This window comes from Scleropages formosus, chromosome 17 (assembly GCF_900964775.1).
Source record: "Scleropages formosus chromosome 17, fSclFor1.1, whole genome shotgun sequence".
Taxonomy (NCBI): Eukaryota; Metazoa; Chordata; class Actinopteri; order Osteoglossiformes; family Osteoglossidae; genus Scleropages; species Scleropages formosus.
This window is the reverse complement of record NC_041822.1, coordinates 23,673,277-23,694,492: the sequence shown is the minus strand read 5'-3', so window position 1 is coordinate 23,694,492 and position 21,216 is coordinate 23,673,277. Positions and strand designations below refer to the sequence as shown.

The following is a 21,216-nucleotide window of genomic DNA, read 5'->3' as shown; positions in this document are numbered from 1 at the left end:
AACTGTAATCCTGACCTTTGCTGCAAGATGACTTAGTGTGAGGTTTGTACACTGAGTTGCTTACTCTGGTTTACCCATTTATACAGCAGGGTGATTTTGCTGTGTCAATTCTGGGTTAGTTCAGCAGTAGAAGGGACTGAGCCTTTTTGTCTTTTTTTTTCTTAGGAAAGGAACCCACCACATTACATCACCTTACTTTTTTCTTTGCTGTTACAGCTTTCCAAACTTGGTCTGTGTGAAGTTGTTCTGACTTTCCTTTACTAAAGTTTACTCCAGTAAAGTACTGCAATACTGAGGTAAAGCAGCAACTGTTTGCTGCTGCCCTCTACTGGTGGAGTTGCCCCCTGTTGCGTCCAGCACTTCGCTGCTCCAAACCCAACACCCCCCCCCCCCCCCCAAGCCCCAGCACATGAAACAGACACACACGGTCATATTGAACCGGTTTATTGAACTGAAACCACAAGTCATGTGATGCACGTTACAGTCATCAGCACCTGGATGAACGGAAGTTCTGAGCTGTGTGGGATGCGCATATGTCCTGGGGAGACGCCACATCCCTTGGGGCCCGACGTCACCGGCCCGGGTCCCGCAGAACCTCGTTTCAATAAGTTACAATGGAGAAAAAAACTACTTGGTTGCTTTGCACCAATCATCTACCCCCCCCCCCCCCAAAAAAAAAGACAAAAATCAAGAACTGGTGACTTTGAGCTCCGCCATTCCAACATTCAAACAGTTTATAAATGGATACCTTTATAGACCTTAATGCTGCAATATTATACATAGCTATAATATATATAAATTTCTGATAAAATAGGTTTGACTACTTCCAGCTGGAGGACATGCACTGCGGTACATTGTACATTGATATAAAACTGACATTTTACACAAGAGTTTAAAAAGGCGGCCTGAAAAAGCGCCCTTTCACGTCTCCGAGGTTGAAGGGTTAAGCTAAGCTGGGCCCCCGGGGGGAGGGGGGGCATGGGGCCGTGTGGCCGGCTGTCCTGCTTTCGAAGAGCGGCGCTGGGGTAACGGCGCCGCCTCCCGTAACACCTTGTCACTGACTGTCCGTCTGTCCTCTGTCACTTCGGTATGATTTCTGCAGTCGTTTTTTGATAACTCCTGTATTTTATTTTAAATAATTATTTACTCCTTCTCTTGGCTTTTACATGCAGGTCTTTGGAAGATGTGGTGCTGCCCACAACACACATGCACAACACTAAAACACAACCTTACGCTTCCTGCAAAGGGCTTGTTTTTTTTTTCCTTTTTGCAAGCTTACAAGTCCCGAGCTGCAGAGAGAAGGAGAGAGAGGAGAATTAGGGGGAAACGGATGCAACAGGAAGCATGTAGAGAAGAAGGAGGACAGGTGTGGAGGGATGGCGGCAGACCTCCATTGGGGGGGAGGGGGGTTCAGGTTGCTCAAGTCGTGTTTTATTTTGCTATCTGCCCCCTACAAGGCAACACTATCCCTGCAGTCAGTCCTCCTTGTTTTCAATTGGTACTCCTGAGATTAAAGACCTGCCTAACTCCACCCCCTCCAGTGCTGGGTTCCATTGCCTCCCCCTTTTGATGAAGGACACCTTGTGGGCTCCTCAGAGGGTGGTGGCCAGTGGAACCAGGAGGGGAGGGATGTTTACCTGCCCAACAGCTGTAAGGGTTAGACAGGTGAGAGGACGACAGTAGTACACACAGGGTGGGGGAGGGGGGCTGTAACGTGGCCCGACTATGATAGAAGGCAGGGAAACAGTTAGAAACACACGAAGCCCACTGGCTACATGCTTCACACCATCAAAGCCCCCTAAAACACGCCCCAGTGGAGCAGAGAGCGTCGAACCCTTAAAGGACAGAACGGACGGTGTCCAGCGACAGGTCCCTCGAGCCACACGACTGCTTGTGCTCCGCGCATTAAATAGTCAGCAGCTTGACAACTATCTACACATTCAAGTACAGTATGTGCACAAATATTCATAATACAGCGATATAAATCAGGTAAAGATGCCGCAGTGTTTGTACGGTACCCTAAACGCACACTCGGCGAGTGTGTTTTACAGTGTTATTTTATTTACATGAATTCATTTAGCTGACACTTTTCTCCAGAGCGACTTAAAATGTTAGGTTTGAACACTAAGCTACTTGCACTGATTTACCGAGTTATACAGTGTGGTAATTTCTACTCTATAAATTCAGGGTAAATAAGGGTACCAGAGCAGAATGTGTCATTTCCACCCCGCAACAACTCTAACAACTACGGCACCTGCTGCCCTGTATACACCGGATAATACCACGTCGAAGTCCTCAATGCCTTAATGACCTTCAACCTTCCTCAGCGGCCTCTTGAGCGCCCCCATCCTGTCTGATTAGGGACATGGGACTCTTTTTTTTTTTTTTTTTTTTTTTTTTTCCCCTTTTCCACCACTTAATTATAGTCACAATGTTAGCTTTTTTTTTTTTTGCAGTCAAGGATGTACCTTGAGACTTGTGAAAATTTCTGTGGAAGGTTTCAGCAAGTGTGTGTGTGTATGTGTGCGGTCGGTCTTCAAAGAAGCGTCAGTACTAGCAGTGAGGTAGCTGTGCTCTGCCTAGTGCAGAAAAACAACAAACACAAACAAGAATGGACTCATGGGGATGGGGGCCAAACAAATGTGTAAGAAAAACCTTCGTACTCGCCCCAGAATGCACCAGTCCCTCTGGGTGCCGTTAGTCGACACACACATGCACGCGTATACACACACACACAGAGACACGCAGCCGGTGCTCAGGCTCCTCCTCCTGTGCCACGCGTCACTCAGCCGTTGGCCCAGGGAGGAGCAGGAGTCGTATTGAAGACACAACGGTACAATATTAGTAAACAAATTTACCCATCATGCCATTTGCATCCCACACCATCCCCCCAACAGTACTCTTAAAATAAAAATAAAAAATAAAAATACAAAAACATTTGCATAAAATATTGATAAATCTCTATACATGTCACAGGGTAGGTTTGATATCTCTCAACTGAACTCATCCAATGAGGACCAAAGAGAAGTTATCTGATTTCAAATTAGTCATCATGACAAATCTAAATTCATTAAAAATATATAGATATTTAAAAGGCAATTAAAAAAACTGACAATGATATTCTCCAAGCAAGATGGCAAAAAAAGCTCACTGATGATTGCTCTTTGATACAAGTGGTGACAAATTCAGTCTTTTCTTCTTGTCAGTTACTTTTTCCATCCCTATGTTGTTAAGACTGCTCTCGTTAATGTTATTAGATGTGTGTTAGGCTCCGCCCACACCGTGCTCATGTCAGTCAGGACAGGAACATCTCAGATACGTTAGTGTCGGTGCTGTAAATCCACAGCACCAGGGGCAAGGCGATGGCCACGAAGGGCCAGGAGATGCCCTCTGAGTGCCCGGACAGTGCCGTGCCTTGGCCCCCTTTAGCTGACAGACCCTCCAGCTCTTTACCAGGCTCAAGGTAGTTTCGGGCGGTGAACTTGAGCAGCTCATCTAGCAGGATCACGGGCATGGAGATCTTCAGCACCATCAGCCACTGGGTCATATTCAGGGGTGTGATCTGGAAGATGATCTGGTGGGGGTGATGAGAGAGATTACCTGGTGCTTGATGGTACCAAGTTGAATCTGTGTGTATCCCTGTGTGTGTCTACTTGTACACACTTCTCTCTTTCACTCAAAGACCCCAAAGGTTACAACATTGACATCTTGTGTCTAAGAAAATTAAATTTAGCAGGAGGAGCTTGCGTGCTCCTCGTTGTTTGTAGTCGTAACTGATAGGGCTATAAACCTAATTAACAACCAAAAATCCAGAGGACACCCAAAGAACTCCAACCCCAAAGACCAGATCAAACCTAAAGACTATCTCAAGCCCAATGGCAACCACAAACTCAATCACCATAGCAAACCCAACCCCATACTCTAAGGAAACCCCAATGTAATTCCTAATCCCAATGACCACCATATACTCAAACCCAAATCCAATCTTGATGACTTTTGCAAACGCAGTGACTACCTCAGACCCAATGGTAATCACAAACCCAACACCAACAGCAGCTCCAAACTCTTTGTCAATAAGCTAGTCCTGTTAACCTGGTGCTGGTGATCAGTGGACAGCAAATCTACAATAGCTGCTCAATGGCGTTTGCAGCATCTTAGGTGGATACCATGTACGGTAAGGAGTAGAGGCAGCCGAAGACAGGAATTGGGGTGGTCAAGGTGTGAGTGGGCAGGGCCTTACCGGCAGTGGCTCCACATAGAGGATGAGGAAATGGAGGGACATGGAGAGGCAGATGGCCCCCAGTAGCCAGATGTTCTCCCAGGGTGGCATGCGCAGGAGGGACTGGTTCTCTGACAAGCTGTGGGATGGGACCACAAGTCATTCCAACACTTGGGCAAGAATCAGTTCAAATGCAGACTACGATGGTATTATTATTAGAACCACTTCATTTAGCCCATTGCAGGGGTGTTTTTCTGCTCTGGAGTGGCGTATGAGGCCACAGTGTGACCCACCTGTTGAGGGCGTTGCACATCTCAATGGTGACCAGCACAGAGAGAGCCATGGTCATGGGGTACGGTGACTCAAACACCTCACACTCCAGGTCCTGGAACTCGGGCTTGTCTGGGGAGCACTGCAGGAAGTGGCTCTGGTGACGTGGAGGGAAGGGTATGGGGAAAGACACGTCACACATCTGCACATAATGGCAGCTCTCAAGAGAAGACCGCAGTGGATCCCAGGGTGGACTGACAGAATAGGGCCTCACCAGCTGGTAGAGTGTGACCCTGGGTCCATCCTCAGCAGCGATGAACCACCAGGCAGCGGCACCCACAGTCGCTGCTCCCACGTAGCCTGTGGGACGCAAGGGGACACGTGGGTCATCACTCACTGACGTGTGAATCGGACACATAACTGCTTCTCCTTCCGGAATTAATCACCCTTGTTTATTCTTAGCAGATGCTTTCATCTGAAGGACACAGGCATCAAACAGTGATGACATGGAATGACTCACATCCGATCGCCAGGTATCTGAAGAACAGCCAGCCGGAGATGAGAGGCTCCTTGGCGTTGCGTGGCGGCTTGTTCATGATGTCCAGGTCAGGTGGGTTGAAGCCTAGCGCCGTGGCTGGCAGACCATCTGTAACCAGGTTTACCCACAGCAACTGCACCGGGATCAGAGCTTCGGGGAAGCCCAATGCGGCCGTCAGGAATATGCTGTGGCCACAGAGAGAGGCATAGCCAAACCATAAACAAGCACATCCTGTATGCAAGTAGAAGCAGGTGCAAGACACTTGTCCCAAAGTGTGGGACTCATCGTTCTTTGGATTTGTTGCCTCTTACCACACGACCTCGCCCACATTGGAGGAGATGAGGTAGCGGATAAACTGCTTCATGTTGTTGTAGATGGCTCGTCCCTCTTCAACCGCCGCCACGATGGTGGAAAAGTTGTCGTCAGCCAGTACCATCTCGGATGCTGTCTTAGCCACAGCTGTGCCTGAACCCATGGCGATGCCGATCTCCGCCTTCTTCAGGGCTGGAGCATCATTCACACCGTCTCCCGTCTGTGGGGGGAGAAAGAACCCAAACGTTTGGGAACTCTAACCCAAACAAACAACCCTACGGTACAGTCTCTTTTATCCAGCAAATTCTACCTTCTGGTTTGTCAGATTAGACCAAACCTAGACCTGATCAGTGCCTGTTCAACTTCTACGCCAATTCCATGGACGTTGACATACCATGGCGGTGATCTCATCAAAAGATTGCAGGAACTCCACGATCTTGGATTTGTGTGAGGGCTCAACTCGGGCAAAGCAGCGGGCATTCATTACGGCCTCCCGTTGGGTGTTGGGGGACAGGTCATCAAACTCGCGGCCCGTGAAGGCCATGCGGTTGATATCGTCGTCCTCACTGAAGATGCCAATGCGGCGGCAGATGGCTATGGCGGTGCCTTTGTTGTCACCGGTGATCATGATAACGCGGATCCCGGCCAGGCGGCACAGGCGGATAGAAGCTGCCACCTCTGTCCTGGGTGGGTCCAGCATGCCCACACAGCCCACAAAGGTCAGGTCTGACTGCGAAAGCAGAACCGTACCAAGTCGTGTTATGCAACCGCAAACCTTGACAAGAAATTTGCTCTTCCCAGCACCAACTGCCAGCATGTGACCTCACCTCGTACTCAGCAAAGCGGGCAGTGTCAATCAGCACCATGTCCTCCTTCTTCAGTGGGTTGTCACGCGTGGCCAGAGCCAAGCAGCGCAGCGTGTCGTGGCCCGTGCCGTACTCTCGGATCACTGACATGATCTTGTCCTTGATGCCCTGGGTCAGGGGTAACTTGGTGTTCCCTACCCGGACGTGAGTGCACCGGTCGATCACACCCTCTGGAGCGCCCTTGACAAACATCTTGCCGATGGTGGAACGCGACTTGTTGGGGGTGCAGTAGACAGACATGGACTTCCTGTCCCTGGAGAACTCTAAGGTGAATTCCTTCTTCATCAGCTGCTTGATCACCTATTAGCACACAAACACACCACTCAGATCACCCATCCATTATAAATAACCAGTTGTCCAGTGTTGTCCAACCATTTGTCTGGCACTGTGGTCCAGAGTCTATTCTGAAAGCATACGGCATGAGCCAGGGTGCACCCTGGATAGGACACTAATCCATCACAGAGCAATCAGTTCAATTCAATTCATTTTTAGAGGGCACTCTTTCTAGCAGAGTGACACATAGCATTGAACGAAAAATGCAAATAGTAATAAAGATAGCAAGCAAGCCAGCTGGCAGCTGAGGAGAGGAAAACAAAAAATTCACAGCCACAAATAAAAGGAGAAAAATAAAAGTGCAGGCTTTAACCACAGACGCTCTCATTCACTCACACCAGGGCTAGAGACCGACTCACCCGAAGAGGTCCATGCTGTAAACCAGACCCTATCAGTACTGGGAACTGAGAAATTAAGCACTACGACTGATGCTGCTGTCTGATACCATAGTACAGGTAGGTAAGCCGGCACAAAACACCATATTGAATTTTCCTAAAAGAATAAAAACTGAAAAACCTAGATTTTACTGACTTTTGAGTGTTGGCTACTGTATTCATACAAGGGACAGACAGAGGTGGCGTAGTTGTTAGGACTGTGTTTGAATCCCTGCTCTCACTAATATCCTGGAGTACTTGCACTGAACTGATAAATAAAAATTACCCAACTGTATAAATAGGTGAACTGTAAGAAGCTTTACATTGTATGTCACTTTGGAGAAATGCTGTGCTAAGTTCCATCCTCATGGCTAAGGGTGGGAGACCGTTCAAGCACTTGAACCAACATCAACGTGCTTCAAAAGCATCAGATAAATGTGTAGAATGTGTCATCCAGATTGTAATCAAAGTAAATCCACCAGATTTAAATGACACTCTGACCCACAGGTGAAAACACCCCCACCCCCAAAGAAAACAAGCAGGTACAGGGTCAGCAGCAGTTCCTGCTTTCCCTTGGACTTGTGGTTAATTCTATCGGCTGCAGCTGCACTGCCTTCATGGTAAGCACCTGGATCAAGTAAGAGACACGGTTTGAACTCAGATCTTTTTACTGCAAGGTGACAGCTCTGACCAAGACACCACCTGCTGCCTGAGTGCTGGAGTAAAGCTGGATTTGTTGGCTGCGGTGATGGTCGTATGATTCCCCTCTTAGTAAGTACAGGCGCATCCACACATAGACATAATTTCGAGTTTTGCTTTAGTGACTTCCCAACAAATAATCTTCAAACACACAAGAACTAATGTGCTTTCGGCTGGACCCATGGTCATCAGATAAAATGTCTTCTCAACGACTGCTTAGAAATATGAGTCATGTTACTGGTTGGCCGTTAGGAATCACTCGGATGTTTTACAACACGACAAACAGCAGTAAAAAGCAGTAAAGTGGCAGTTAATGTCGGTTTGTTAATATTACCCTCCATGTCTGTTGGGCTTTTAAACTCGAGAACCTCTAAATGTATGACAGATACAACGTGTATCTACTGCACACACAACCAGTGAATGGTTGAGTAAAGGTCTAGTTTCACTGTTTTGTTTAAACAAAACATGGTCTGAGAACAGTTGTCTCAAGCATCCGTTGAAAGCCGTTTCCTAGACTAGCAACTCTGCAGCACTGCAGATGAAGTGTACATGTACACAACCTGAAGAACTTTGCCTTCAAGGCCTGGTCAGTCTGTGTGTTTGTGTGTCACCCATTGTTATCACTCACAGAGTTGCATGCGTTGGCTCTCTCGATCTTGGACAGGTTCTTGATGTCAGTGTCAAACACGTTCATCTTCTCCACGAGGCAGGTGAGGGCCGTCTCTGTGGCCTCGCCCACCTTCTCGTACACACCCTTGGCCTGAAGACAACACATTCACAAAGGTCACTGCATGTTGCGATGACTCAGCAGTGGAGCACCTAGTTGGTGTGTGGAGACCAGGGAAACCAACCTCATTGTAGTCCAGGGAAGAGTCGTTGCAAAGGGCGCAGATGGTGGCCATCTCCACCAGAGAGTCGTACTGGGAGCACTTCACTGGCCGCCCATCATGGAACCTTGTGGGACAGACAAATGGCCCCATCAGCAGCATGATTACACAATCTGCTATCCAAGCACAACTCATAACCTACATATGAAAACATCCTTAAATTTCAACACAAAGTCATCATTGAAAGATCGTTCCCAGTTTTCTCCAAACCCCCTAGGGTCAAGCTAAAAAAGGAGTTTAGATATATTTTAACCAAAGAACAGCACATAAAATCTTGTATAAGGTGCACTGTGAATCCACACTGCAGCATGTTCAGCTTTGGAGACATAGTTGAAAAATTGTCCTCTAGAAGTGACAAAAATTAAAGGCTGGGTCTCAAGAGGACATCAGGGAAAGAAGTCACCCCTATCTTTGGAGCCATTCAGGAAAAATGACTACATATATAAACTATATTACTATATTCAGTTTAAATTTACTATATTATCAATTCTGAACTAAAACTATTAGGGAATTTAGAGGTGTTTTAGCAGTCAGGTATGCGCAATGGGTGCTATGAGGTAGCACCCACTCCACACGTGGTCTGCCATGACACTTGCAAGGCATCCCACATGGCACAGCATGGCAGGACCAGAGGAGAGCGGGCCCGCTTTCTCCCACAATGACACCAGAAAGCTGGCCAAGGACGTTTCAGCAACAAGACACACGGCACTTACACCGCATACTGATGAGCTGGAGCCATCCAGCTGGCTGTGATCGAGCACGATGCAAATGCCACTCTAACAGCACTCACAGCTTTTCTCATCTAAACTACAAATATATCTGGAGAAAATTATTATTTTTTAGCAGGATTCAACCCATTTTTTTCAACCAAAGGAATAATGAGAGAATTTTCAATATAAATGTGGCTGAATGAGTGTCCAAGAGTGAAGGTGATGCTGAGTTTTATGTTAACTTTACATTATTTCTTCTCAGGCCTATGTTGATGGGATCCCCAAAATCTGGTCCTGTGATCCTCAGCTGGCTGTGTCTGCCACGGGTACTCACACTTCTCCCTCGGGGGCATAGGTAGAGCCTGTGATGGTGAACTCGTTCAGGGAGCAGCTGTCTCCTTCCACCTTGTCAAGGATGAACATCTGGAACCAAAAGAACAACAGATTCAAGTGTGACCAAAGGCCTGAACCCCACCAGGGTAGAGAAACATCTCCAGTAAACATGTCAAGCCACAATGTAACGGGCACACGCACCACAACCCAAAGAGCTGCAGTATGAACAGCTGAAGGTCATGGTCAGATCATCCTGACACCAGATCAGATTCTAGGGGATGGCTCTGTCTGTTCCCCCCGGAAGACTCATTTTTCCAGACTTTATATCTTTTCACACAATTCACACCATACCTGTTTGTAAAGCTGGATATACTTTATTCATCCTAGCACTTTATGTTTCAACAACCCTTGGATGTAACCTTGCAGCTCCTTGCATAGCCCTGGGGTGTGGAACCTCCCTCATGTTAACACATGCTAACTGAGCTCAGGCTAATGGAGATCATCCCAGTGTAGAGTGAACCACAGTAACACAGGTTAATAGACTTCAGAATAAGAAAGGTCACCCTAACAGATGCAAAGTACGCTAATCCAGCCTAAAACAGATAATAATACATGCTGAACGATGCTAACACGGGCTGGAAATGCTAACAAAGGTCACCCTAACAAAAGGTGAAGTTGGCTAATACAGGCTAACACACTTCAGGGTAAGAAAGGTCATCCTAACACATGCTAAACTATGCTAACACAGGCTGAAAAATGGCTTTTAAAAAAAAAAAAAAAAAAAAAAAAAAAAAAAAAAAGACTGAAATACGCTAAAACAGGCTAACAAGTAAACAAACTAAACATTTAGCAAAAAAAGGCTAAAGAATGCTAAAAAAGGTCACCCTAATAGATGCTGAAGTGTGCTAACACATCTTTGGGTAAGAAAGATCACACTATTATGTGCTGAAGTGTGCAAACACAGGCTAACACATCTTAGGCTAACAATGTTCAGCCTAGCAGAGGCTGAAATATGTGAAGTGAAGCTAACGCAGGCCAGGCTAACAAGCTAACATAGGCCAAAAAGCTAACAAAGGTCACTCTAACAGAGGCCGAAGACGGGCTCTGACACACGCTAACGCAGGCTAACGCGGACGAGTAACTTGAGGAAACAACCAAAAGGTGGTGGTGTAATGCATTCGGTTCTTTACCGCACGCTTCACTTGTACATTTTCTCAGATTACTCCATACCGACGCACAAAGCGCTAATTTTAGAGCAGCTCTGCTCTCATTTTGGGGGGGGGGAGTGAATGGCTTTACAGTACTGGCACGTCGCCCTGCAGCCTGGGCCACCGGAGAGAAGACAGATCCATTGTGGGGAAGAAGACAGCACCTGAATGAATGACTCACACACACACACACACACACACACACACACACACACACACACACACACACTCTCTCTTTCTCAACTCAATACAGGAACCATTTACAGGAGAGAAGTGTATACAAAAGAACACATCTGAGATGTACTTAAAATGCCCTCCTTTTATATCAGCACTTTCTGTGCCCCCACGAGGCGTATGAAAGGAAGATTAAAACTCAATTATTAATATAGAGCTGCGAGGGAGCGGAACTGGGCAGCACGATGCAAAGTGATTACGCAACGTATCCACCGGCGACCTTTCGATAAATAGCAAATACTACGGTAAAATGCCCACTGGAGTGCGACACGAACATTTACATTTATAGTCTGAGGCTCTCCTCCATGCGACTTATGATATTAAGCTGCTTAGAGTAATTGACCCATTTATACAGCTGGGTAGTTTTTACCGTATCAGTTCAGTGTAAATACCTTCATTAAGGGTGCTACAGCATGGGTGGGACTCGGATCTGAGCCCTTTAAGTGCGAAGTGGCAGCTCTAACCACTACGCCACCTGCTGCCCCGGGAGCAGCGAAAGACAGAGACCGAGGAAGAACCGGAGAATCGGATGAAGAGGAAGTAAGGACAAGGTCGAAGAGCGAACGAGAGCGGAAAGAAGAGACATCTGGCAGGAGAGAGCCGTTGGTGAGAAGGGGTGAGGAGTGACTCAGCCGTGGGGTGGGAAGGAAGCAGAAACAAGATGTGAGAGAAACGGGAGAAGGAGATGAACTGCATGGAGGACAGTTCAGAGATGGAGGAGGCAGGTACAGCATGAATCAGCTTGACATTCACACTTAACGCCGAGCAGAATAACATTAAACGGGAGCTGTCAAATCATGAGACTGGACCGAACCAAGATTTGCTTTACTGAGGAGCGTTCCTCTTCCTCCCATGACCACTTTCAGTTACTTGACAAGGGGTTTTGGGCAGCAGGTAGAGTAGGGGTCAGAGTCAGTATCTTTACAAATCCCATCACCTGCTGTAGTTCCCTTGATCAAGGTACTTACCCTGAAATACTCTAGTAAACATTAGCCAGCTGTATAGTTGGGTGCATAAGCGAAGGTCACAAGAAACAGTGAGCATGCATTCTACCTATTGCTTCAGCTCCTTGGAACAGGTAAACCATGACTAGCAAGTGTACCACCAACATCCCGCTAGACCCAGAAGAGAATTTTGATCATCTCCATCTCGATTTTCTGAGGAGGAGGGCGGAGCCTTACCCTGCACACAGACATCTGGTTGGTGGTGAGGGTGCCCGTCTTGTCGGAGCAGATGACCGAGGTACAGCCCAGCGTTTCCACGGAGGGCAGGCTGCGCACAATGGCGTTCTTCTTAGCCATGCGGCGAGTGCCCAGTGCCAGGCAGGTGGTGATGACGGCAGGCAGCCCCTCGGGGATGGCCGCCACGGCCAGCGCCACAGCGATCTTGAAGTAGTAGACAGCGCCGCGGATCCAGGATCCGCCGTGGACCGGGTCGTTGAAGTGGCCGATATTGATGATCCACACGGCGATGCAGATGAGCGAGATCACCTTTGAGAGCTGCTCGCCGAACTCGTCCAACTTCTGCTGCAGCGGTGTCTTGTCCTGCTCCGTGGAGGTCATCTCGTCACGAATCTTCCCGATCTCGGTGTTGATGCCCGTGGCCACGACCACGCCCACCGCCTTGCCGGCAGCAATGTTAGTGCCCTGGAAGAGCCAGGAACAGGTCAGACCCTGCTTTGGTTGGCATCTTGGTACAAACACATTGCCTGGTATGTTGTTACTGAGACCCACAGAAAAGAGCATGTTCTTCTTGTCCTGGTTGACGGCACGAGGGTCCGGCACCGGATCCGTGTGCTTGATGACGGACACGGATTCTCCTGCAATGAGGATGGAGAACGGGCAGGATCAGGTTGGATCGTCATTTGGTTTACAATGTCTGTGTGCACTGAAACCTGAAACCAGACAGTCACTCCCCACCTGTTAAGATGGACTGGTCCACCCTCAGCGTAGTGGACTTGATGGAAGAGAGGCGGATGTCTGCAGGAACCTTGTCTCCCACTACAAGAAGAACACAGACACACAAATCGTCACAGCATTATCAGGTATTTATAGAGCCTTATTGCCACAATCAGCACCGTCCTGCAGTACATACGATGTGAGGGCATCGGTCACCCTGGAAAATCCAAAAAAATTCACTCATTACCATAGAGGAAATGATAAAACACATACAGTGAGATGAAACATACACACAGGCATAAGCATGTGGTGATGGGAGCCAACTCTGGAGGGCTCTGCTTAGTACTAAACTATGTTTACAGCTGGCCGTAGTGGTCTGGGCTGCTGCCTTTTACCCCAAAGTCACAGGTTCGAATCCCATTTCTACCTTTCGTACCCTTGAATAAGGTACCTATCTTAAATTACTCCAGTAAATTTATCCAGCTGTATAAATAAGTATAAGTTGCTTTGAAGAAAAACATCATCTAAGTGAATAAATGTAAATATTATTCATTAGCCTACAGTTTTTATATTTTCCTGTAATTGACACACTGGATTGACGGCGGTGTCCTGCATGGACACTGAAGCAAGCGGAAAACCACGGGTGCAGGAAACGCACCGTCGGCAGTGTGACTTGACACTACAGAGCCTCACATTGACAGGTTAGACAAGACGCAGCATGTGCTGAAACTTTGCGGACTGCTGGACATCTGTTCACGCTCAAAGTTGGGCCCAGGTGGCCATCCAGCATCATGGGGAGGTAAAGACAAAGTCGGCACACGCTTTGTAGACATTTTCAAAGCTTTTCTACGCGTCTCATAATCGGTTAATAAGTCCGCGACATTGTCACCTGTGTACACTAAGCTTTTAACAGTTCTTACAACCCATTTATAAAGCTGGGTAATTTTTTACCATATCAATTCTGGGTAAGTACCTTGATTATTGACACTGTAGCTGGAGCAGAAGTTCGAACCCAGGACCTTATGACTGCAATTTGACAACTCTTGAGTGCAGAAACTAACTTTTTAACCCTCTAGTTCCACACACACACACACACACACACACACACACACACACACACACACACCTGGAGGTTTCTTTGCAATCACGGGCATAAAAAAAACCTCCCTGCTGTTCTTTATGAAAGAAAAATTACCCACGTATGTAATCGGACAATAATTTAAACCTGGGCACCAAGTCAAAGAACCATTCACACCATGGCACTCGCTCCCCTTCCAGAAACAGAAGACAATCAAAGGACAAAAGTTTGGACCCGAGTGGTAAAGAGACACCTTCCATGACATCAGTGGGAGTGTGGGATCAACCAGAAGGAAGAGACAAAGGAATGACCCCCCCACGGGTGGGTAAACCAATCCCAAACCTCGCGTCCTTGAGGGCAGAGAAAAAAATAACCCGGGGGGGGATGGGGTGGGAGTGTAACAATGCGCCCGGCCAAAAAAGGGTAAACTATGCCAATACGTGTCCCCCGAAGTTGTGATCAAGGTTTAAATGTGGACACGCGAGGGCAGCTGTCGCCCTCATGCCACTGGCGGAAGGGTGTTAATGCCACAGCGGGCAAACGCGGGGTGCTCCGCGCCCACCGGGGGCAACACACCTGCTGTGCCGATTTATACACCCCCCACCTTCTCCTCTCTCCACACGGATATCTGTCAAACTCCAGATGAAGTTTCATCAAACCCGCAGAGCTGCCAAACTCGGACGCCTGTTGAAACTTTGCCGCCGTGACGATGACCGCGGGGCGGTACGAGTGCCCCCTCCACCCCACCCCCGACAAAGCCGCTGCGCCTCCCGGCAGTTTTTCAAGGCACCGCGGGGCTGCATCCTTCAACGGGGAAGCGCAAGCGACAGAGCGCGCGGGCCGAGCACCGGGGTAAATGCGGAACGGCGTGCGCAACGAGACGTCCCCAGAGGCCGGACAGCCAGCAGCCGGAAGGAGCGTTTCACGCGTTTCTGACATTTAGAAAAAAAGTGGCCAAACCGGCTGCCTGGTGTGACAGATCGCAGTTACGCAAACAGCGAAAGTGCGATTTTCAAAAACGCGACTCATCAACAGGTCTGCTAGAGTCGCGGCGAAAGCGAATTGGGAGAAACGTCCAAGGTGCGTCGGCGACGGGGGCAAAATCGCGCTCGTCCTTTCCCTTTGGACGCTCTTCCCGCTCTATCGCGAAAGAGCTGTGAAACACTTCCTGCTACAACACGATGACAAATGACTCTAAAAGCGCACCGCGTGTAGCGACGGTGGGGACAAGGGTCTGCGAGGCCGCGCGGGACATGTGAAGCGGGCCGCATTAGTGCCTGTTGAAGTCAGCCTCTCAATCAGCCCTGGAGGCCCGATTTAGCCGCCGCACGCTTTCCCAGAATCGGGTCCCCTTTTCCCAGTGCCACTTGTTTCCAGTCCTTTTGGAACCAAGCACACTGCATGCTCATATCACCCCTTTCTTTGTTTCGGCATCCTGCTCATTACGCATGCGGCCCCCCGGATGCTCATACACACACAGACACACACACTAGTCAGCGTTTTCCCCACTTTTCCGGGGCGGGGGGGGGGGGATTACTGAACTGCAACGAGAGGCCCATCTGCGTGGCCAAGGTCTCCCAGGGTGATCTCGGGGACGCATGCAGACATGGGTCCCAAAACAAGGCAGCGCCGTTCGAGTCCGTCTTAAAAGAGCAGCACAGACAGTCCGAGGCAGAAGCACCTTTATACTTGTAGCCTTGTGAAATTTCCTTTGGGATCAATAAAGTTTCCTCTTTCTTTCTGTCTATCTAGTCATCTATCTATCTGACATCCATCTGTACATCTTCCCACCTATACTTGCATCCATCCACCCATCCATCCAATTTCAGTAACTGCTTGTCCTGAGCAGGATCACGGTAAACTGGAGGTATCCCGGAAGCACTGGGTGTAAAGCAGAGAGGGTACCTCATGGACAGGACGCCAGTCCTTCGTCCATCAATACACACACTCACACTCACATTTTCAGAACCGCTTGTCCCATATGGGGTCACGGGGAACCGGAGCCTAACCCGGCAACACAGGGCGTAAGGCCGGAGGGGGAGGGGACACACCCAGGACTGGACGCCAGTCCGCCGCAAGGCACCCCAAGCAGGATTCGAACCCCAGACCCACCGGAGAGCAGGACTGCAGTCCAACCCACTGCGCCACCACATCCCCCTCCCATCACTACACTTAGAAAATCAAAGTGACATTCCACAATGCTCCGTGGTACACCCCATAATGGCACACACCAGTAAACATTAACAGGGCCATTTCTACCACTTGAATATTCACGTTTCTGTTCATCTTCGGCTTGAGGTCCCTTTGCCCGGCCCTTGATCTGAAAAACTAGCCGAGTAATGAAAAAATGACCCGTGCGTTTAAATAGCTCTGCTGCGGTGCCGCGCCCCGTCTCACGTGCGAAGGGACAAAAGGCAGGACCGTCCCGAAGGAGCGGGAGACGATAGGAGCTGCGTACATTATCTATCGCATCAATCTGCTCAACTGTAAACACCACATCCCGTTTCTCCAGGCCTCGCAGCGGCGACGTCATTCTTTCCGGAGCGTTCCGCGCTGGAATGTCCATTACAGGCCCTGAGCTGTGCGTAGCACAGGGACTTTGTTTCGAACGCAGTCCTCCCATGTGGGCGAAACTGCGATGGCGAGGACCGTACAGACAGTCGCGCCTCCGACCCTCGAGTTGGGAATGTCACCGTGACGAACGAAAGCACGTTGCGGAGCCCAGATGAGATCCAGACCCGGATGGAAGGGGGAGGTTAAGGATCTTGGCGTGTGAGGAATGTTAGGAACAGCCTTGTGAACTCAGTAAAGTGCACGCACGCACACACACACACAAATGCTAAGACCACCCTCAAGAAAGCTACGGCCAGCTATATTAGCGTCAGCATTAGCGCCGATGCACCTTTGCTCGCCGGATTGCCGCTCGCCATCGAGGGGTGCCTTTTGTGCCGAGGTGGCGTTCGACAGGTTCTCGAAACGAACGACAGGTGTGGCCACCCAGTGACCGTTCGGCATCTCGGCAGCTTTCGTCTGCAGTCAAGCGCTACGTTTACCGCGGTCACGGCCGGTAGCGTAGCGGTTAGCGCCGCTGCCCTTGGATCGCAAGTTTGCAGGTTTCAATCCCCGTGTGCAGCTGCAAAATCACTGTACGTGGTACTTGCCCCGATTTGCTCCAGTTAACCTACTGTATCAATGGGTAAATGGCTGTAACCAGCTAAATATTATAAGGTGCTCTGGAGAAAAGTGTCACATAAATGTCAATGTTCATCTGTACATTTTCGGGGGGGGAAAAAAAAAAAAAAAAAAAAAAAAACTGACTCGCTAATAGCAATCTAACATCTGGTACGGGTCAATGTAGATCAGGACCAGCAGGTGGCGCAGTGGTTAGAGGTATTATTTCGCAAACCAAGGAAGCAGGTCCAATTACCCTAAATTGACGCAGTAAAAAATACCCAGCTGTATAAATGGATAAATAATAAGGAACTTTGTGCACAAACATATCATTGAAATTTGACTTGAGGAAAAAGGACATCAGATAAATAACAATTAATTCTAATAATATTATTATTATTATTATAAACTACTGTCGAGGAAGAGAGAGTTTCACCCTTCGGACCAGTCAGTCTCGCCTCTCATGGCACAAGTTGCTGTCGACACTCGTTCCTCAAGCAGGCGTGAAGACGTTAGGTTTAACAGTTGTCTTTAGGGCGGTGTCTCGGAACGACGGGGGTTCCCGCAGATGCGGGTCGGAGACGTTCACACGTTCTCATGTTTCCGGCACCTTCTCCCACCCCGTGGCGGCGCGTCTTAATAAACCTCTCGCTTTCGCACCTGCTGCGCCGCCTGCCCTTCGCGGCCGACTGCCATCGGCTGCTCGGCTCCCTTGGCCTTGGAACATCCATCTGGAGACGGCGAAGGGACCCCGAACCCTGGACGCAGCCGCCCTATGCTGCCCGGTCGCTTCTGCTATGATGTGTTTAAATTACACTATTTTGATTGAACGCGGTGAAAAATAAATAAAGGAGCACAATTTACACAACGCCAACTTTTGCGAGTGCGATTTGGGAATAATCCGATTCCATTCAGAGAATATGCAAACAGACACTGCATTTGTATCTATTTTTCCGCGTTTGGCAGTCGCTTGTCTCCCAAATGTTCAGCTCAGAGTAAACAAAAGAGCATCGGAGAGAGGGATGAGACACAAACACATGACTGCTGAAGCACAGGTTCTTATACAGCACGGTTGTCATACTTCATAGCCTCTTATAGAAGTAACATCTGAATAAAATAAAAAAAAAAAAAAAAAAAACAGGTTCATACTACGTAGCAGGTGGTGAAGGACTAATTTTAGAAGTTTTCGGGAGCTAGGGAGGGAACGGAGCTTGAAAGAGATATGTTTTTAGAGCCTTCTCGAGTTTTGAAAGGGATTCAGCAGCTCTGAGAGCAGAGGGAGCTCATTCCACCACGTTATTAGTATTTTTTTTGCATTCAGTCTAATTTTGACCGAACACGACTAGCAAAAGGGATGATAGTTCTGTGGGTCAAAGGGCTCTTTAAAATCCTAAAAGAAAGGCGGTAACACTACAGCCAAGTTTGAATGGTGTAAAGCGGTTCAAAAGAAACAAAGCATCACAAACGGCATATTCTTTCTCGATTTTTACGCGCATCATCGTTTACTTGGAACTTTACACGTTTTTTGGTGGGCTTTGCGTTTAGGGTTCTGCACCATAACTTCTAATCTGCGTGTGCTGGGAGAGTTTTGCAGGTGACGATCGCTGTATTTCACTTGCCCTCCTCAACACCATTTGTCCCAGCGTCCTAATATTCTTATCATGCAAACTCCCGTAATGCAATGTTTCGCAGGAACGCAGCCATAGCGGTACAGAAGAAATGACTGTACTTGGGAAGCCTCGTTTGCAGGGCTCCTTCGAAGGCTGACCGAGACCCGATGTCTCCCCTTTCCGGCACAGGGAGCCGGGCGAACTGGATGAGGACCGGGCGCAGATGGGCCGATGCCAGGGAGGCAGGGCACGGCCTGTGCCCATTCGTACGGGTCACGTTGGGGCCACCTGGTCGCCCCAGACACCTGCTGAAAGTCTCCGTGGCGACATGGGACATTTGCCAGGCGGCAGCAAATGCCACATGCCATCACGGGTGTCTGGAATCTCCAGCCACGGAGTGCGTCGATGAGCGGGGGGGAGGGCACAGGTTGGACAGCCATGTCAAACTGACACTTCCCTAGAAGGTCTTATTTGATGGAGCAGGAGGAGCTACTGGGGAACGAGTACATGCACTCGCTCCAGCCTCCATGTGACCCTGCCTAAGGGGGAGGGAAGTTAACAGACAAAAAAGTTCCCTCCTCTTAACCTGCACTGGCCCACCATGAAGTCTAGAGGAACTGATCCCTGGAGTAGGAAAGTGGGAACACTCTGAACTCTGTGGATCCGAACGTTGGACCTTGGAATCCCCCCCTCAATCCGAAGGTGACTAGGGTGCAGGGAACACGGGGGTTAGAACTACTGCCCTGCACTTAAGGGACCCAGGGTGAGACCCCACCTCCTGCTTCTCATGCCGTGCCTCACACACACATTGTCCGAAACCGGGGTCGTGGCGAACCGGAGCCTAACCCGGCAACGGAGGGCGTAAGGCCGGAGGGGGAGGGGACGCACCCAGAACGGGACGCCAGTCCGTCGCAAGGCATCCCAAGCGGGACTCGAACCCCAGACCCACCGGAGAGCGGGACCTGGTCAAACCCGCTGCACCACCACGCCCCCCTCCCTTTGATCAAAGCGCTAACCCTGAATTGATACAGCGAAAATGACCCAGCTGTAAAATCATGGTAAGCACCTTAATGTTGTAAGCCGCATTAAAAAAAAAAAAAAAAAAAAAAAGGTTAGCTAAATGAATAAATGTAACATTAGGATCGATTCAGGGCTGCCACTAAGGGAGGGAGCTGCTGGGCGGGGCTTGACATGAGAGCGCAGGAACCTACGATCTGATTGGTCAGGGCTCTGCAGAGGAGGTACGGACATATCTGGTTGTCGTCCTTCAGCCCCCCTTTGTCAACTCATTAGGTCGATAAACACCGTCAAAGGTCCCTTTCTTCAGAGCATCTCTTCGGGATTTACAGTCTTGTCTAAGGCTGTTCCTCAAGGACGGTTTTACCGCATGTGTAACTGCAGACCTGCCACACGCTGCTTCGTATTTGGCCCTCGCCGACGGGGAGGGGCATCCGCATCCCATATGCGCCGCAGATCGCCGTGGACGTGGGATGAGATGGACGAACAGCGAGAGGCGGCGTGACACAGAAAGCTCTTCCCTTGAAGCACCGTACCCACACACACACACACACACACACACACACACCTCCACTTCTGCCTGCCTCCAAGCTCCAGAGACCCCCTCTGCGCAGTCACGCTCCATTCCCAAAACCGTCCCCGTTCACTTAGGAATGGATCGCACCGAGGACGACTGGGGGGAAACTGGCGTATCAAGGCCCGACCTCTGCCAAAGCCCTCCAAGGATTTTTGCCCACGAACAGCGCCACCTCTGTCCATTTACAGAACAGCAGTCTTTCATCACGCAAACCCACAGCACGACCGCAGATCTCCGCTCCCGCCGCAGCCACTCGGAGAAGAGCTCAAAATCGCTGCAATAAGAGTGACGGATCTGTCAGATTCGCATCCAGGACACCGAGGGCTGCTTTCCTGGACGCGCATTAATCCGGGTCCCCGACTGGAAATTAAATTGAGCCGAGAATCGCACCGACAGTGTAATTTAGTCCAGGAATAGACTTAATCTGCGTCCAGAGAAAAAACAGCAGCTGTAATCTTGGCAATATTTAGAAAAAAAATCAATACAGAATCATGTTAATGTCTATATATAATATAATCGGTATTTAATATCAGAATATGTCTGTATATCATAATATCGATTTATTCAATATAATATAATAAGCATATAATTCAGTATATCAGACCTGATATGCCTATTATCATATTATATATCAGCATATAATACCAGCGTATAGCAGTGTATCAAATAATCATCTACCAGTTTACCAGAATCCAATCAAATCGACAAATTAGGACAATCTCCAATCTCAGGTTTGAACTTTTCTATCTGGCAGAAGATACCGTCTTCGATAAACAAACTGCCCCCACACAATTATAAACCGAGTGCAGTCATACATACTGTATATTTATATTTATATCAGTCAGATGTATGTCTCCAAATGCGGCAGATATGGTGCAAGCT

The 21,216-nt window shown here is 48.8% G+C and overlaps 1 protein-coding gene across 1 annotated transcript in view; it reads right to left on the bottom strand.

The window, feature by feature from the left end:
* Positions 1-444: 444 nt before the first annotated feature.
* Positions 445-21,216, bottom strand: part of atp2a2a (ATPase sarcoplasmic/endoplasmic reticulum Ca2+ transporting 2a) — a 35,566-nt gene continuing 14,794 nt past the window's right edge. The window contains exons 6-19 of the mRNA XM_018731691.2: positions 12,903-12,983; positions 12,717-12,802; positions 12,165-12,629; positions 9,543-9,631; positions 8,463-8,565; positions 8,240-8,371; positions 6,167-6,505; positions 5,734-6,069; positions 5,339-5,559; positions 5,010-5,212; positions 4,764-4,849; positions 4,513-4,646; positions 4,241-4,358; positions 445-3,574 (exon numbers count right to left, since the gene is read on the bottom strand). Of these exons, the coding sequence (XP_018587207.1) occupies positions 3,296-3,574; positions 4,241-4,358; positions 4,513-4,646; positions 4,764-4,849; positions 5,010-5,212; positions 5,339-5,559; positions 5,734-6,069; positions 6,167-6,505; positions 8,240-8,371; positions 8,463-8,565; positions 9,543-9,631; positions 12,165-12,629; positions 12,717-12,802; positions 12,903-12,983 (2,672 nt within the window). The 3' untranslated portion in view covers positions 445-3,295. The remainder of the gene's footprint in view (positions 3,575-4,240; positions 4,359-4,512; positions 4,647-4,763; positions 4,850-5,009; positions 5,213-5,338; positions 5,560-5,733; positions 6,070-6,166; positions 6,506-8,239; positions 8,372-8,462; positions 8,566-9,542; positions 9,632-12,164; positions 12,630-12,716; positions 12,803-12,902; positions 12,984-21,216) is intronic.